Source organism: Drosophila rhopaloa, unplaced genomic scaffold (genome assembly GCF_018152115.1).
Source record: "Drosophila rhopaloa isolate 14029-0021.01 unplaced genomic scaffold, ASM1815211v1 contig_163, whole genome shotgun sequence".
Taxonomy (NCBI): domain Eukaryota; kingdom Metazoa; phylum Arthropoda; class Insecta; order Diptera; family Drosophilidae; genus Drosophila; species Drosophila rhopaloa.
In genome coordinates, this window is record NW_025335043.1 from 1,978,409 (window position 1) to 1,997,042 (window position 18,634).

At 37.4% G+C, this 18,634-nt stretch overlaps 1 protein-coding gene across 17 annotated transcripts in view; it reads left to right on the top strand.

Moving 5' to 3' along the window:
• The window catches only part of LOC108051876 (protein alan shepard), a 137,714-nt gene that overhangs the window by 52,549 nt on the left and 66,531 nt on the right, over positions 1–18,634 (top strand). For 14 of the 17 annotated variants that reach the window (XR_006417477.1, XM_044457770.1, XM_044457774.1 and 11 more), the window contains exon 1: positions 14,169–14,402. Coding sequence is in view for 16 of the 17 variants with exons in the window: in XM_044457770.1 (XP_044313705.1) it covers positions 14,184–14,402 (219 nt within the window). In the remaining variant the exon portion in view is untranslated. Of the gene's footprint in view, positions 1–14,066; positions 14,403–18,634 lie in introns of those variants that run through there. The other 3 variants (XM_044457783.1, XM_044457785.1, XM_044457782.1) reach the window with 1 other exon arrangement.

The window sequence follows — 18,634 nt, forward strand, 5'->3', positions numbered from 1 at the left end:
CAAGGACCCAGGACCAGCGGCAAAGAAAGTACATATATAAAAAGAAAGTGCATGAATATAAATGCGTATCACTTGAAAAATGTATAATTAGTGGCAGTTAATAACTTTTTCGCGAGTTCTCACGCACCGAAAGAGGTTGAACCGCACGCACTAATTAAATATAAAGTAGAGGGCGGACTTGGGCGGTAAAAAAAATGGGGGTTGGTGGGTCGCCCCAACCGGGCCATAAATTATAAAAGCCGAAAAGTATTTTTAGTTGACCTCAAGAGGAGGGGGTGGGGAAAAACCGCAAAGGCAAGTTGACAAAGAGCAGAACACGCTGAAAAATGCGTCTCAGATTGAGATAAGTTTCATCCCGAGTCCCTCACTCCAACCTGCGAAAAGTCCTTTGCCGTTATTCCTGGCCTAATTTGTGGTTTTCCTTTTTGCCTTTTTTGGTCTAAATTAGCTTCATTATTGTAATTAACTTTGTTTGCTCAGTCGCTGTCGCCGTCTCTTGGCTTTTGTTAAATTTGGCAAATTAGTTATAGAGTTTACGGGGAGGGGATTGATTGTTTGCCTGAATAATTGAAAGCCTAAACAAATAGCAAACGATTGAGCTTTGTAATTGACTTTGATTTGATTAGATATATCCTGACATCTGGCTCCTACGAAAGTCTCTTTCTATTTTCGTCTGAAATTGAACTCATTTCATTGTAATTGGAAAATGGGTTTTTCCAATTAAATACATTTTCACTCTGATCACATTTCCTTTCCTAGCACATTTCTCACTCGAAACATATGTAATGTTTATTCTTGGCCCAAAACCCAAATCAAAATTCAATTCGTTCTTTATCTGTATGAGTGAGTGGGTCTGTGTGTGTGTGTGGGCCTCTCTGCTTCCGTTTCCGTTTTGTGGCTGCCACGTGGCTGACATGTTAAAAGCCTAAATAATTGCCAACATTTTATTTATTTATTTATTCTCCTCTTTTATTATTCTCTGGTTACCAAAAAAAGGTTTACGGTGCTGAAATATTTATTTTTTTGCTGCTGCTACTGTCGTGCATAAAAATTTTAATACCATGACAAAAGTGTATTATAATTTTGATGAAGAGGCCAGTTGGATTTATAAATAGCAGGATTACGAGGCTTTAAATAAAGCTTTGAATTTAGTAAAATATAATATTTTATCTCTTGGTTTTAACTCAAAGTCGATTTCAAATGTCCTGCTTTTTTTTTAGTCCTAAACGATTACACTTTTAAACTACTGTATCGGTTCTTTAAAAATTGTCGTTTATTATTATATAAATAAACAAGAAAGGAAAGCTAACTTCGGGCGGAGCAGAAGTTGATATGCCCTTGCAGAATATTATGTACATTATATTCTCCAAAATTATTCATATGATGCATTCTTAATACTCATAAAAAATCCCAACTTCCTAACTTTAAGAACACTAAAGTTATGGCATTTCCAATCGTTCAGTTATATGGCAGCTATAGGATATAGTCGGCCGATCCTTATGAAATTTGATAGGTCGGATTGTCCAAAAATAAAACCCATAGAAAATCCCAACTTCCTAACTTAACAAACACTAAAGTTATGGCATTTCCAATCGTTCAGTTATATGGCAGCTCGGATTGACTAACCAAATATAAAACCCATAGAAAATCCCAGCTTCGTAACTTTACAAACATCAAAGTTATGGCATTTCCGATCAATCAGTTATATGGCAGCTATAGGATATAGTCGGCCGATCCCGTTCCGACATATATACTGCATGCAAAGGAAAGAAGGCTGTGTGCAAAGTTTCAACTCGATAGCTTTAAAACGGAGAGACTAGTTTGCGTAGAAACAGACAGACGGACAGACGGACATGGCTATATCAACTTAGAAGGTGATCCTGATCAAAAATATATATACTTTATAGGGTCGGAGATGTCTCCTTCACTGCGTTGCACACTTTTGACCAAAATTATAATACCCTCTGCAAGGGTATAACAATTTGAACTACATTTACAATTATGTCAAGTAATATTTATTATTTTAAGATTTTTTTAGGTGCATACAAAAATGGTAAATCAAAACCAAATTATTGTTCCAACCTACTTATTATCTTCATTACCCTGGCGAGCTATTTCCCCAAAGACCTTTTATACAAACTTGACAACATTTTTTTTCCAAATCTACCAACGCAAAAACGCAACGGAGAAGAAAATTATGTTGGAAAACAAAATGCGCATAAACAATAATTACTTTTCGCTTTAGCCATGAAAAAGAGGCATAAATAAATGTAAAATACTCTCTACACTGGCGAGAAACAAAGATTTAATTTAAGATCCACATAAAAAGAGCACTTTTGTGTGTAATAACTCCATTCCAATTTTTAAAAATGTTGGGAGATTAAACTCCTGGAAATGATTACAAATTGCACCACAGTTACTTAGGTTTGACAACATGTCTTTCAATTACTTAAACAGCTCTCCTCTTTCATTTTCTCAACAAAATTGTGTTCCTGGTAAAGTTTTTTTTCTTTAGACATCTTTTATATTTTTTTTTCCAAACAATTGTATTGGCTTTCGATTGCTCAGATTTCGCTGGCCTTCAATTAAAGTTTTCTATTTCATTTGGCTGCGGACAATTTCAGTTTGTATAGTCTCTGCGAGTCTGGACTCTTTGGGTTTGGTCAGTGTCTGTTTTGAGTTCGAAGACTTGACTTCGCTGGTGTATAGCAGATAGATATAGAAAGTTATATAGATATATCGATGCCACATTCATCTGGCTCTCGGCTTGATTTTAGCGACATTCATGAGCGGCTGCATCGTTTGTCATTGCTGCGATGGCATTTCAATTTGCATGGCATGACGACCGATTTGCAGGGCTCCGCATTTGAGTCGGGTGATGGGAGTTTCGGTGGAATGGCAGCCAACAATCAGCATCAGATCCAGCATCCGCATCAGCAGCAGCAACGGCATCGCCAACGCAATCACAATCAATTTGCACAGGAACAGAACCACTACCAGCAGCACTTCCAGCAATATCCATCCAGCATTTCACCCACCCAATTTCCATCGGGGACTCCATCGGCCTCCTGGCGTTACCATGGACAGGATCTGGTTGCACCGATTCGCGGACATTATGTGAGTTATTTGCTAATTGCCGCAGCCGAAATGAAAAACGAAAAGCGATCAAAAATCATGGAAAAGTTTGCTCTTGACGGCGGCGTGGCAGCGACATGTCAACCACCGGCAACATGACAGCCAACAACAAAAGCCGATGAAACCCCAGTTTTCAGAGTGCGAAAAAACGAGAAGCACTGCCTTTGGTTTACATTTCCAAATGAGTGCTAAACACTTGGCTGACTTTGACAGCCAGAGTTTAACTGAAGTGATTTTTTTTTGGGTTGGCGCAGCTTTTGATGATTTTTTTAAATCAACAAAAAAGCGTAATAAATAAATACAAATGTTCAAAGTTTAGAATGGTTGAAACAATTTTAACAGCACTGCTGAATTAAGTTTTACAAATATTCCCACTCTAAACTTGTCCTGGATAAGCTGTAGTTTCAAAATAATTTTCATTGTGAATGAGCATAATAGTTTTATCTAAAGAAATTTGTATATTTCGTTTAATTTAAAAAGTCTAAATATAAAAAAAACTGTAGTTCTTGCAGTTTATTTTTGTATTTTATTTTTATTAACAAAGTTTGTTATACAACTTTTTGAAAAGAAAATGATTATAAATGCTTTGTTTGTATAGAAGTGGAAATAATAGAAATCTTTGTTCTTTAAATTCTTTGATAACCTTATATTAGCCAGGGAACATCTTAAATGATATGCAGCTCCAACATTTGTTTGTTTCTTAAGAAATTTCACTAGTTTTGCCAACATTCCCCCAGAGTTTTACTTATACATTTATTTCGACTCCCAACCGTAAGAATTTTCCACCGTAATTTCAGAAAAAATGCTCATTGTTATTGACAAACAAGCGACATTGTGCGGCTTTGATTGTCATCCTGGTTGGCTAGGATGCACCAACACAGGGCCACACCTCAACTGTGTTCCGCTCGCCACATCTCGACTTCTCTTAACCCCTCCCGTACCCTCGCTTAACCCCCCTCTGCCCCTCTGCCCGACTGTCTGTGGCTTTTTCCGTCTTCGTGCGCTTTGGACGTGTTGGGACACCACTTAATTTCCGGCAATGCGAGTCACGTACGCTCCATCCTGCCTTTATGTGCAATGACATTTTCATTTTGTTCACACTCTACCAACACTCGTACACTGACACTTACACACGTGCAGTCACACACATACGCACACACACACAGCCATCCCGTGCAGACATGTTACAAAATGGCAAACACTTTTTGGCCTTGCGAAAAAGTTTTTGTCAACTCATTTTGTTGCAATTTGCACAAACTCTAAACAAAAACCAAAAGAAAAGACGACAAGAAACTCGATTATTTTTAATTAAAACAACATTGAGGCAAAAGGAAAAGGCTCGAGAAAAGCTGAAAATTCGGAGCAAAAGAGTTGCACGATTCAATTGCAGGCTTCTGCGGTCAAGTAGCGAGTTTAGGGCTTTTCCTTTGCTTCTCCTTTAATTAGACGCTAACGATGCTATCCCACCAAGTTGGGTAAAAACTTGAATAGATGAAAACAGATTTTTCCGCGGAAAAACCAAACAGACCGTGAGATTAGTGGGAAAAACAAAACCGAAAAGTGGACAATCTTCACGGAACTCTGTCTCCTTTGAAATGCGATTCTTGTTTGGCTTTTGGTGCGTATCATAATCGAAGCCATCCGCAAATCGCTAGTCGTATCCGATTTAATGAGGGGCCGGGGAAAATGAATCGCATGGGTCCCCCAACTGTTTGCCATCATCGATTTGTTTACATTAAGCGGAAACCATTTGTTTACTTTGGCCCTGCGCTGTCTGGTTTTTTATTCTGCCAAAATGAAATTACATCCGCTAAACGTGTTTGGAATTCCGAAAAAAGGGGAAAAAATAACAAGGCTACCAGGTATTTAAAGTATTTTGGAATCATATTCTTTAGGAAAACAGCTACGCGGATTCTGTGAAATTCTACGGAATTTTCTAACAACAACTCTTAGTCGGATTTTCATGTAGGGAATTGTGATGAATTCTATTTTAGAAATATTCTTGGATTACTTAAACATTTATTAAATTCCACAAACATTTATATAATATTTTTAAAGCCAAATAAACATTTCAATGTTGTAAAAATTATTTCTAAGCGAACAATTTAATATTTATAGAATTTCTAAAGCGAAACCGCTGCCAACTAGCCTCTAGTGGCAATTACACATCTGAAATTGGATAATTTTCACAGACCACCCCACTTTTCACACACTTGAGAAAATAAATTTCGAGTTGCCACTCGAAATGCAAAGTCAGAACCGGAAATTATAATTAAATTTTGTGTTTTGCATTAGCCCCTCGGTGGGGGGTTAGGGCGATCTAAGCCGCTGCCACGCCCACATCCTTCTGTCTGCGGTTTGAGCGTTGAGCTCTGTATGACAGAGACGGAAAACCGCTAGACAAAAGACCAGCAAGACAAATAAAAATAAAACACAATGTTGTGTGTGGGGGAGTGCGGAAGGAAAATCTGCAGCTGGGGTTTTCCACTCGGCGTGGGTGGATGGAGAGCGAAGATTTATTGGCCAGGCCCAAAGAAGGATTACCCGAGCGACAGGATCCTTGTTACCATAAAGCCGCTTAAAGATTTTCATTCCCAAGCCACACAAAAAAAAAATAAGAACTGAAGCAAAGGCGAAACAAAAGCCCTTGCGAAGACAAATGAAATAAGGAATAATTAATTTTATATGGTCGCTCGTCGTTATTGTTGTTTGGTTTTTAATTCCGAATGGTAAAAACTTTAATTGGTTTGGCTGCTGATAAAGTTACTTCATAATTTGTTCGGTTTTAATTGTTTTCGGGTTGAGGGAGTATACAATTTCATAGCCTGCTTTTTGGTCATTGCCTTGTAATGTGCCGCGTGCGCATTAAAAATTCAATAAAAATACTCAGTAAATATAAATGCAGCGGCAGCATCCGAAGAGCGGCAGCCGTGGAAAGCGTTAAAAGTTTTCATTAAAACTAAAATTGCAATTTCGCGGGCGAGCGGGATAAAGTTTGCGGCGGGGGAGGGGTAAAAATTTATGATGCTTACGTGACCGCTGAAAGGGGGGCTTAAATGATGGCTTAAATGAGTCGTGCCTGCCCGGCATAAGTTCGCCATTTCCCCTTCGCCACCACGCTCCTGCATTTGCCAGTTGCATTTGAATTTATTAACAAAAGTTGGCCCACGTCCAGTCGCTGGCAGGAAAACTACAAGTGAAATGTAATTTTACGGTTGGGCCTAAAATAAATAACAGTTGCCTGCCGGATGCCCAGGGAAATGGAGAGCGCGGAAAAGCAGACTTCGGTACGTGAATATTTGGAAATTATTTTCTATTGTAGAAATTCCCATTTGGGCAGCAGCGAAAGGCTAAATTACTAAATTGCATTTGGCCAGTGCATAAATGGAGAATCTGTGTACGATTTTTGATGAGAGAAAATTAAATTCTCTTTAATGAAAAATATTTCGGCGAGAAAATTCGATTTGTTTAGAAAATGTTATTAAATTTGAATCATAAATTATTTATTTGTTTTAAAGCTAAAATTTTCATTTGGAAAATGAAGTTTAGATTACTTTTTTGATGAGAGAAAAACCAACGCAATGCAAATAATGAAATACTTTAAAATAAATTTATATAAATTTTCCTAATCGTTCTTAAAGTATTCTTAACTATACTTAAATGTTTAAGTTATAATAATAATATTATATATATATAATACTATATTACATTATATATAATGTTATTAAATAAATGATTTGTTTATGCTTTATTGTATTTTGTACTAACCCGAAATTCTAAGAAGCTATTTTAGTGGAATGTATAGTAAGGCTTAATGGCATCTTGGTGAATTTTCACGATACAAATAAAATATAAGCATAAATAACCCGGAAAACATCTGTTTCCTAAGTTTTCATTCCCCGCCGTACGAAATCACTTAGTGCAAAAGTTTCTTCATTTTCCCCTCGATTTTTTTGTTTTGTTGTTTTGACTGCTGGTGCGCCCCAAAGGCGTTAAAGGCTTAGACGTATTTTCCTCACCTAACACCCCGAGTTTTCGCCCGAAAAAAAACCCCCTGCTCCCTCATTTTGACTGCTGGAAATGTAATTTTGTCGTTAATGTCATTTTTTATGTTGTTCCGTTCTTTTGTCGCTGTCGTCTGCAATTGTTTTTGTTGTGTGTTGTGTTGGCCCCCAAAATAAAAAAAAGAGAAATAAGCGCAAGAAAAATGTGTGCAAATCAGTGGCAGCTAAGCCTTTCCACCCAATTTCCCAGCCCCTAAGACGACGTTTCAACTCGTTCTTTTATTGGATTTCTCGCTGCTTGGACTTTTTTGGGCTCTTGGCTGTTACATTTAATGAAAATTTGTTGGCAACGTGAAAGGCGTGGAAAATTTTAAATTGATTATTGCACAGGCGGGGGCAAGGAAATATCCTGTCGGTTTCCCTCACCGCATGAGATTTTGCCGCTTTCCTTTTCAGGATCTCTGCTTAATGTTGTCGAGCGATGTAATATATTATCGTTTATGATGTTAACATAAAACTTGTACGCTTCGTCGGGTGAATTGGCGGGGTGCGTGGTGCTTCTCAGTACCTGGCCTCATCCACTTTTATGCCTCACTTGCCACGTGCTCATAAAATAAACGCCCCAAGATGGATTGCCTCCCCCTGGTCATCCATCCATCCATCCGAATGGTAATCCTGATCCGTTGGGAGAGTTTTTCCAAGTCCCTTTTTATCATTTTGCATAATGGCAATTGTAGACATTTTGATTTGCTTGTTTTATAGTCGCTTTAGTTGGGGAAAAGCTTATTTTATGGCCCCATTTGGAAAATGAATTATGTCATTGATTGAGGGTTTTAGTTCTTAGCTTTTAGATTTGTATCTTACTCAACCAATTATTTTCGGCTTTAATTGAAATAATATAAATACCAAATCAAAAATATAACAATTTAATATATAAGTATTATTTGAAAATTAAAATTAAATAGTAAAATGTTGATTTTATATACATATTTTCATAAGACTTCCCTGTATAGGGCTTACATTTTTTAATTAGTTTGAAATACAAATAAGATTCATTCATTGCGATTATAATTAAAACCAAATACACATTCTTTCTTTAACCGAAAAAGCGGATTTTGCGTAAAATTTCTAGACCAAAATTTATATAAAATCGGCTTTCAATTTGCGAAATGTTTCCATAAAACTTCGAAGCAACAAATAGTGAGTGAGTCCACTCCACAAACAATTTTTGTATTTCATTTGTAAGCCATGCATATTCATACCCAACCCTTCCGCAAGGCAGAAACAGTATAAATAAAATAATTTTGAAAAAGAATCTGAGAAGCTTTCCCTTTTCCATGGGAAAGTCATAGAAAAATATGCAAAATAGGCAGGAAAAGTTGCATATCATATGCACTACACACACCCATACACATAAAAGCAGTTGCGCTGCGCCTTATTTTCATTTTTAGCTGAAGCTTTTCTTCTGCCTGCCTATTTTTAGCCCCCGAGTCGCTATCATTGTCTATATGCACCGCCCACTATGCCACGCCCACTCCTCATCCCTTAAGCGCTTTCACTCGTGAATTTTTATGAGGAAAAATAAGAGGGTGAGAGTGAGGGGGTGGACATGGGGACAATACGAAAATTTAATTTACCGCATAGAATTAAAATAGGCAAAAGTCCGGAAAAAATAAGCGAAAATTTTGCGCCTGAAAGGCAGCAACAAAATGAAGAAGAATCCTTTTGTTTTCCGCTCTTGCGCCTACCCACGAGCCACCCCTCAACCCCCCCCCTTAAAATGCCACGCCCCCTTTCCCTTGGCAAGCCTCCCCCGAGACATTGTTGTTGCCTCTGCCGCCACTGCCGTCGGTTTTAATTATGGAAAAAGTTTTTGCTTTATTTAGTTTAAACAATAAGTGGTTGGAAAATATGAATTATACAAAGAGACAGCTATGTTTGGGTGTGTATGTGTGTGCGTCTGTCTATGAGTGTGTGCAAACATTTCTTGAGGAAAATGCAAATATTTTTTGTTTCATGCTTTCCACTTTCGTCGTTTTTGGTGCCTTTGCATGGCAAGTGAGTCGTGAGCCGAGAGTCCCAGTTTTATTTTTTTTTAAGTTTTTCATCTGCTATTCAACTAGTTTTTGCATTAAGTAATTTGAAAATTTTTCAATGGGTATTTAAGGGTAGATTTAGATTTTAAAAGGTTTAAGCAAAGGAATACGAGCTTAAAAATTTTCCACATTTGTAATAAAGAACATCCAAAAATGTATTAAATTGAAAAATGTTTAATACCAAAATTAATCAAAATTAATATTATTGTAGATATCAACATCTATACAATGCAAATATCTTAATTTAAAAAATTAATCTCTATTCTCTTCCTGCTCTATTTCTTTGAATTTCTCAATAAATTTAATTGAATAAATACTTTGCCTTTAATCCTATTTAAATTTCCTATCCTTCTTAAAGCATCAGGAGACCGGAACTCAACTCACTCCCCTTTTTTCGCCCACATTATACCCACTCACGTATTTCTATCCGCCCGCAGCAAAATCGAATTTGCGCATAAATTTTCAAAAAATGACAATAAAAATGACAAAGGCTCCTCGTCGTAGCCACGAAGCTACACCAGCAACAACGACCGCTAATCACAAAGCGTTTATCAGAGGATACCCGCCCCATAGCAACTCCGAAAACCCCAAAAGCCCCCGACCATCTGCGTGCCTCCTGTCTCTCCACCTGTCAGTTGGTAATAAATTATTATCATTAATATTTTGCGCTTGATTTTGCCCCAGGAAGGACTATCGCAGGATAACGGCTGAAAGAACCAAAACGAAACGTTTTTTGCATAAAAATTAAGCGAACACCAATAACATAGGCGAGCAGTATTCGGGGTAATAGAATATAGAACAAAAGCGTCAACAGAAATGTTTGAAATACGACCAAATTACTAGCAAGGAAAGCCAGTTGTGCACTGAAAATAAATACGAGAAAATTTCCTTTTTTCTACTAAACGTTATCGAAAACTATATTTTTGTAAGTGATCAATTAAAATATTTTATCCTGGAATATTTATTGACACAAAATCTGCCAAACAATGAAAAGAATTTATAAAAAAAAAGTTTAACTTTTATTTATCAGCCTTTCGGTTCCTTAAAATAAAAATAAATATATATTGGAAATTTATAAAATTCGAAACCAACAGTGAATGATACAATAACCTTATTTTTGTAGTTGATAACTTAAAATATTTATTAATAATATTTCGAAACAAAAAACTTACAGAAAATACTTTTACCAAACAATAAATAGAAGATCTTAAGAAACTTATAATTTATATAATGTCAATTGTTAAGTTATTTTATTTCTTCCTGTGTATTTGTGTGTGTGCGTGAGTTGGAAAAACTTTACAAACACCCTCGAAGTGCACGCGATAATGGCTCCCAATTTGGTAATTAATCACGTCCTCGTTCCTATTCACGTTCCTTTTTCCTTTTTCTCGCCAAAAACAGCCACAGCTGCCCATTAAGGCTGGAGGATGTAGGCCAGCCACCGAGGCTTCCTATTTTCCATTAGCTTTCTATATACCTCTATATATACCTGTGTAGAGAAATTTTTCCAGCCGCCAGACGTCGTTGCAGTCAACGTTAAAATTAAGCGAATTTGAACGAACGATAAAATAATTACCTTTATGATTATTTTCGGTGGCCGTTGGGTTGGGGTGTTTTCATGAGGTGTGTGTGTGTGTAGCTTGGCTCAATGTGCCAAACGTGTCTAATTTAGCGGCTTAAATTTATAGCATTTGTGCGCTTAAAATGTTTGGCCATTCCATTTTATGACCCACCGAAGGCAATTGATGGGTGTTGGGGAATGGTGGTGTTTCGCCTGTCATGTGCTAGGAAAGAATCGCAATAAATGGGGAATGAGATGGTGAAATGGATTTTGAAGCAACTTTTAAGGAAAATCTATGGTGCCAATGTGTTGGCAATTTGTACAACATTTTTTAAGCCTACTTTTCAGCTTATGTTGTTGAAATGAATGCAAAAAAGAATGATAGAAAATAAAGCTATATAAATTGTTCAGCTATCTGGCTCGTATAAATGTCTTGAACATATATTTAATTAAAATATAACAATTTATATAAGCTTTTTATTCACAGTTAAAGCATAGAAATATATTAAATTAATATTTACATTTAAATAATTATACCCTTGCAGAGGGTATTATAATTTTGGTCAAAAGTGTGCAACGCAGTGAAGGAGACATCTCCGACCCTATAAAGTATATATATTCTTGATCAGGATCACCTCCTGAGTTGATATAGCCATGTCCGTCTGTCCGTCTGTCTGTTTCTACGCAAACTAGTCTCTCAGTTTTAAAGCTATCGAATTGAAACTTTGCACACACCCTTCTTTCCTTTGCACGCAGTATATAAGTCGGAACGGCCGGGATCGGCCGACTATATCCTATAGCTGCCATATAACTGATTGATCGGAAATGCCATAACTTTCGTTTTTGTAAAGTTAGGATGGGTTTTATATTTGGCCAATCAATCCGACCTACCAAATTTCATAAGGATCGGCCGACTATATCCTATAGCTGCCATATAACTGAACGATTGGAAATGCCATAACTTTGGTGTTTTTAAAGATTGGAAGTTTGGATTTTTTATGAGTATTAAGAATGCATCGTAGGAATAATTTTGGAGAATATAATTATAGAGTATTCTGCAAGGGTATATCAACTTCGGCTCCGCCCGAAGTTAGCTTTCCTTTCTTGTTAAGATATAAATTAGCTAAAACATTTTACTTTTTATGCACTTTAAGATGGTAAAATCATTTTATTTTCAATGTGTTAGTTGAAAGAACAAAAAATGTTTACTTTCCTTAAATGCTTTAATGACTGGGTTTTATAAAAGGGCTAAGCCAAAATACATTATTAATGGTTCCATTTGCCTTAAGCTATCACGTACCTTGGCTTGAAAAATCCAATTCCTTGGACTGAAGTTTATGTCAAAATGCTGTCACGCCTTCCTCGATTTACGTTTTTACCCCCATTTTCCACCTGGCAAACACACACGTCCTCCACTCCAATTCGAATGGCAAACCATTATTACTCGTTCTCTGCCATTTAACTGCCAAATTACAGGCACCCACAGTTCAGCCTTCACTTCCCGCAAAACCGCATTCGAATTGCGTGCCCACGAAAATTAACTGAAAACGTGAAGCCCACCTCAACGAAAAAAAGAAATAAACGAGTGCGCGAGAGCGAGAAATGTGAAAAAAATAGGGTGAAAAACAAACTGAAAATCAAATATTTGCCATATTTTGCAATTGGAAAATCAGCGACAGCACGCAAGGCACCCACTGAATCCTTTTAGAAACCAGGACATACACACGAGTTCCTTCCTACCTCAATCAGGCCGAAAATAAAAATGGCGGACTTCGTTTGCTTCCTGTTACGTTGCGTTTGTTTTCACCTTATTTTATTTGGTTTTTCTTTCAGTTTTGTTTATGCCATGAAAGATTCGTCGAAACGACACCGAGAATTCCCAAAAACATCACATTTTTTCACCATTTATATTTTTGTGGAATATAAATTTCTATATGTGAGCCAACCGTGGCGGGTTTATTTGTGTTTATGCCAAGTGACCCCAAAGAACTGGTGAGGGAGTGCGCAAAAAAATGGCCCAAAGCAACAAATGCATTTGCAATGCAAAACTGGAGCACACACTCACACAGGAAGCGACCCGGCAGCAAGGACACCCGGCGACTGTTGCATCTGTCCACGCCTACCGCCCACAGCCCACCGCCCTCTGCCCCCTATGTGCTCCCTTCCACTGAATAGGGAGTTAAGAGGGGGAATTATTTATAGCAGGCATGTTTCTATATAGATACCCTGTACGCTCTTTAAAAGAGATGCAATGGTGTTTACAAGATTTTGGGTAACTGTACAGGAAGCAGAATAATTGATTTCGATTATAAATCTGTTAAAAGTATAATAACATATTCGTAGAATATGTACACTCTGGAAAAATTAGTTATTTGTGTACTTTGAAATTGTTTTTTACTTATTTGCATTTTTATTTGCATAGCCGAGTGGGATATAACTATCAATCGTTTCAATTGCAAGCTTTACTTTCCTACGCCAAACAAATTTCCCATTATTGAATACAGATTTTATGAACTAGTCAGTAAATGGATTAATTAAAATGGCTGGAATTATTCGTATTCGTATTACGAGGTACAATTCACTGTAGAATATTTCCATTTTAATTTTACACTATCGTTTTGGAATGAATGCGCAACTGGCACTCAATAAAACAAAATCTCCCTGCTATGATTCATATGCACTGCCTGCAATGTGTGCATTAGAACGGATGTCATGGCGGTTTTTCTAGCGGTAAACAAAAGCTTTACAGCCGAGCCGCAGCTGCCGCTCTGCGGTTTTTATTTACGCCAGAACAAAAACCCCGCACAAAACCAGATTATTTATGCCGAAACTAAAACCGCACTGTGGAGAAACCTGGTAATGTCCGTTCCATATTTCCCACCTGAATGTTATCATAGGGTTGGCAAAGTAGTCCCAAGATACGATATTTTGCAAAATAAAATTGGTCCGATTTACTTCTCACTATTTGTTAAAAATTTAGTGATCTTTAAAATTTTTGAAACCTTTTTTTCAACCTATCAATGTTTTTTTTTTACTTTTAATCGACGGTGTTTGTCAAAATTCTTTTTATTTTTCAATACATTTTTTGCGGCATAAATTTGTTTACTAGAACGTTTTCTATAAAGTGTATGTTATATTTTTTTACCCTAACTAAAAATTCCTACAATTTTAGGTATTATATCGATTTAATCGATGTCTAAATAATTTTTACTAAATTTTACTCAGTACTCATTACCCAGCTAACCTCTTTCTTATTCATATTTTTTTTAGGGGAGCTCGTCTAGCGCCGCCGCCGCACCGCCAACACCGCGCAGCGCCTTCCCCGGCGCCCCGCTCACCGCCTCAGCCGTCGCACTCAAGGGCGCCCTCCCCCAGCGGCCCCCGGCCATGACAAGTCCCGCAGCCGCTGCCGCAGGCGCCGCTCTGGCCGCCGGTGCTCCGTACCGCGGCGCCGCCAGCTGGACCCCGCAGGGCTATGCCCCGGCCGCTGCCGCCGCCGCCGCTGCCGTTGCCCAGCAGGCAGCCTACCGCTATACGGCGCCGCTGCCCCAGCCGGCGTACGCCGCCTACACGCCGCACACGGCCACCACACCGGCCACAACCACGGTGAGTAATGTATTGCACTTCAGAGCAAAACGAGAACGGAAGCTAATTTGGGAGAGCCGAAGTTTAAATACCCTTTTCAATAAAACCGAGCATTGTTGATCACCTTAAAGAATATGTTGATAGCCCTTACACTGTGCAAATAAACTCCGAGGACCCATACAGACAGTATGGCAGATAAATGACAACCATGACATGATGTAGTTATCCAATTTAAATAAAACTCAAAATAAAAACATTGATAAATACAAATATTTCTTAAAAAAAAACAAATTTCACAAATTGATGGGTAAACATATAAAAAGATTATTGCAAAAGTTACAAGACTCTGGCTTTTAAACTGAGCTTGCAAAGAGACTGACTAACAGACAGACAATATAATAGTGATGCTGTTAAAAATTGTACATACTTTATAGGGTCGAAGATAGCTTCTTCACTGTTCTACAAAATGCTGACTAAAACTATAATACTGTTTGCAAGGGTATACTAAAATCTATTTTACATCGCAAATATAATTACTTCAATTGGCAATAATAGTTTTACGTTGTTTGTGTTCTACCAAGGAAAGGGCGGTTTTGAAATCGCTTAAAAATGGGTCTAAACATATGTTGTAACAACTAAAACAAATACAGTCAAGAAACTATTTTGTGATATATAAATATCACATATATCTTGAAATAAGAAAAGGGTTATAATGTTACCAGTATTAAGGTTTTTTAATTGTACAAATAAAGTTGTAAGCTTACTAACGACAAAACAAATGCCGCTATATCGGTTCTACATAAATATTTACTTGTTAGCTTTATTCAAATCCCCACACCAACATCAACCGGCATATTCTTTTGCTAAACCCATTATCAAATTGGAAGTCTGCAAAAACAGCAAAATTTCCCTCGCATAAAGCAAGCCGAAAAATCTCTTTTGATGAATTCTTCAATTCGTGTCTAATGGTGCGCATAATCGAAAATTTATGTGCGTCCGTCAGGAGGCAAATGGAACTCGAGTGTTTTTACACTTCCAAGAACTACCTCTATTAACTCGCTGCTCCTGCTCCTGATGCGCCTCCATTTTCTTTCAACTTATTGATTGTCAAGTGGTGTTCCTCAGTTTGAGAAAACATAGTCGGTGGTAAAGAGGACTGCCATTTATATTTATTGAAAACTGCTGAAGCAGCAATTTATTTATGACACTCACTTTCCATTTAAATTTGTTTTGGCTAGGCTTCTCTCTGAGAGTTAAGGGGTCTTACTCTGTGATTTTTATTTATCTCAGCTGAAAGACCGCTCTCTGCGATTCTCATAAAGTATAGGTAGGGGTACTTCTCGGCGATTCTCATTTGCAATAGCTAAATAGTCTTTATTATTGATTCTCGTTTGCCTAGCTAAAACACCTCCCTCCTTTCTCTCCTTCTAGAATTTTTAGCTTCTCTGCTGGCATTAATTTGTCTGGCCCTCGTTTTGATTTGTGTCCTATGTTGGAGAAAGATTGAAACTGAAATCCCAGTCAAGTCTTTGGGCAATCAATTAGCCCGTTTGTGGTTTTTCACACTCGGACATTCATCAAAGTCCGTACCGCTCCTCCTCAGTCATTTTCAATTTGAAAGTCAGATAACAGCCGCAGTATCAGCAGCATCATTAATAACGAACAATTAAGAATTTCGTGGATAAGAGTTGACAAGCCGAAACTGCCGCCTCTGTGTGCCATCGACTTAATCAGCATTATCTGGCTCCGACTCATTTTCCAGCCTTTTTTCCACCCTGGGGCTAAAAAGTTCACTGCTGTGCAAATATAATCCTGGACCCTGCCCACGCAGAACGATTGAATCTGGGGGCTCCATCATGACGAATGATGTTCGCTGGTTCTGACAAATTTACCAACCACCCCGTCACAGCTTGTTATGTGCATAGCTATCTCTTTGGCAGAGTTTTCAATTTGATTTACAAATGATTTTCAATTCGAAGGCAAAGCTGCTAAGGGGAAAATTCGCTGCCTTTCAAGAAGTTTTTCGTATTCCTTTTATTTTTCTGCCACCCCTTTTGTGGCCCGAAGGCTGAACAACTTCTAATAAATGCGCCGAAAAAGTGCTGAAAATAAACGAGCAAATAAATAACCAGTCACAGAACGAACGCGCCACCCCCTCAGGTAGTTTTTCCTCAACTGAGCGGGTAGGGAAGTCGGAAAATTCTTGCATTTTTCTCCGTTTTCGTGGCCTGCGGGCCACTCTCATACCCTCCCACTTTTATTTCTATTTGCTTGGCTTCGCTCTTTTCGGCTCCTTCCTCCTGTCAGCCAGCCATTCATTCATTCAACGTCGTCAATGGCAGTTAAATAATCCAAAAAGGAAATGTATTTTTTGTGGGCGTCATCGTCATCGTCGTTCATCGTCGTCGCCGTCGTCTCCTGTTGTCCAGTTCCAGTTCCAGTTCGATGGCCATTAAAGCTGCATGCGAATGTTGCTCATAAATATAAAGTGCGGCTACTTATTTCGCTTTCCTCTGGTTTTTTTTCCACTCCCCCACTGACTGTTTCTGTATTTTATGAAAGGTTTTCTTGCCGGGGGGCCATAGATTATCGCTTTTGATTCGAGTGTCGTTAGCCCGACGGCGTCGCTTTCTGTTTTGCCCAAATTGTTCTACTCGCTTGATGTTGGATAAAAAAGCCGGGAAAAAATTCAAGCAAACAAAACTGAAATTTGCTTTAATTATAATTAGTTTTGTTTGAGGTCCGCTGTATCTTTACAACGGCATTAGAAGTTTAAGGTTAGCAAAGTTTGACATTATTCTAATTTTTGTTAGCAGCTTAACAACTTTTTTCTTAAAGTATTATTAATATTAAACAATAGTAAGCTTTAATGTTTATATATAAAATATATATAAACAATTTGTGGTAAATATGTTCTAAGTAGTACTTCGCACTATTATATGAAACATCCGTAAGCTTAGGTAGATTATATACCTTTGTCATATTATATATAATATATTTTTCCCAATTTTCATCTACTGTTTCTTTAAGATGTCTTTTACTTTACTTTGTAGATGGAAATACAATTTAACTTAGCCTAAGCCTAGATTTTCTCCGTAATAATGCAGAATCCAATTCCGATTGTCTTCGGGCCTTATTCAAGTCGGTAGTTATTGAGTGGAAATTCGTTTGGCCTGAGAATACAGAAGATTATAATCATCAACTCAGCCAGCACGGCCAGATGTCCTTCGTCCTGTCCATTTCTTGTGCATTGTGTCATAACTAAAGGATGGAAATAAGAGGGGAAATCCAGTGAAGACATCATTACAATCGCAGGGAGTGCAAGCTTGGACTGAACAGTAAGACAGTTGGACGCATCTCAGGGCACTTTGGCTTCAAAAGCAATTATTGTTGAAATATTATTTACATATTCTACAGACATCCCTCACTAACCATGCCTGTCTTTTCCTATCGCCGGCGATGCTCACAGGTCGTATGAGTGTTATGCAAATGTGTCGCAACTAAATGCAACATAATAAATCATCAACTCTCGTTTGGCATGCAAAGCTGGCAAACGAGAGCTATGAAATTTTCAATAGAAAAACGAATTTGTTTTAACCGCAAAAAGAGATATAAAGGGAAATGGAAGTATGGAATTGAAAGTAGTAGCTTAGAGTTTGCATTTCAATATAAATAGAGTTAAGTTAAAATGGTTAGAGACTTGATACAATGTTTGGTCAAATTATAGTTATTCACCAGCAAGAAAAATAAACAATTATTTAGAAATTTGTTGAACAAAATAAAGATGTTCAAATTTTTTCGCGATTTTGTATAATCTAAATGAGCTATAAAGAATAAACTCGAAAAACACTAATTGGGCATTTAAAAATTATAAACAGTTTCCTGCCTCTTTAAATCTGTAATCTGAAATACGTGCCCATCCGAATTTCTGTTCATTTTAACCCAATACTTTTCAATTAACTGAAAGTGAGCATTCAAGTGCTTTAATCTGTAATACAAAATCTGTTGCATACTTATAAGCGCAAAAACTGAGGGAATTATTTATGAACGCATTTTTTCACATATTTAATGTAAAATTAACATTTTTTTTTGAACACATTAAATGAAATGTTTATCATACTATTTGTGCGCGTTTCAGTTTTATTTAATTTCGTTCCTTTCGCTGCTTTTATTGTTTTTTCTGCTGGATTTCACAATGACCGCACATAAATTCCACAACTGGCACACATAAATCAACAAACATGCTCAATCAA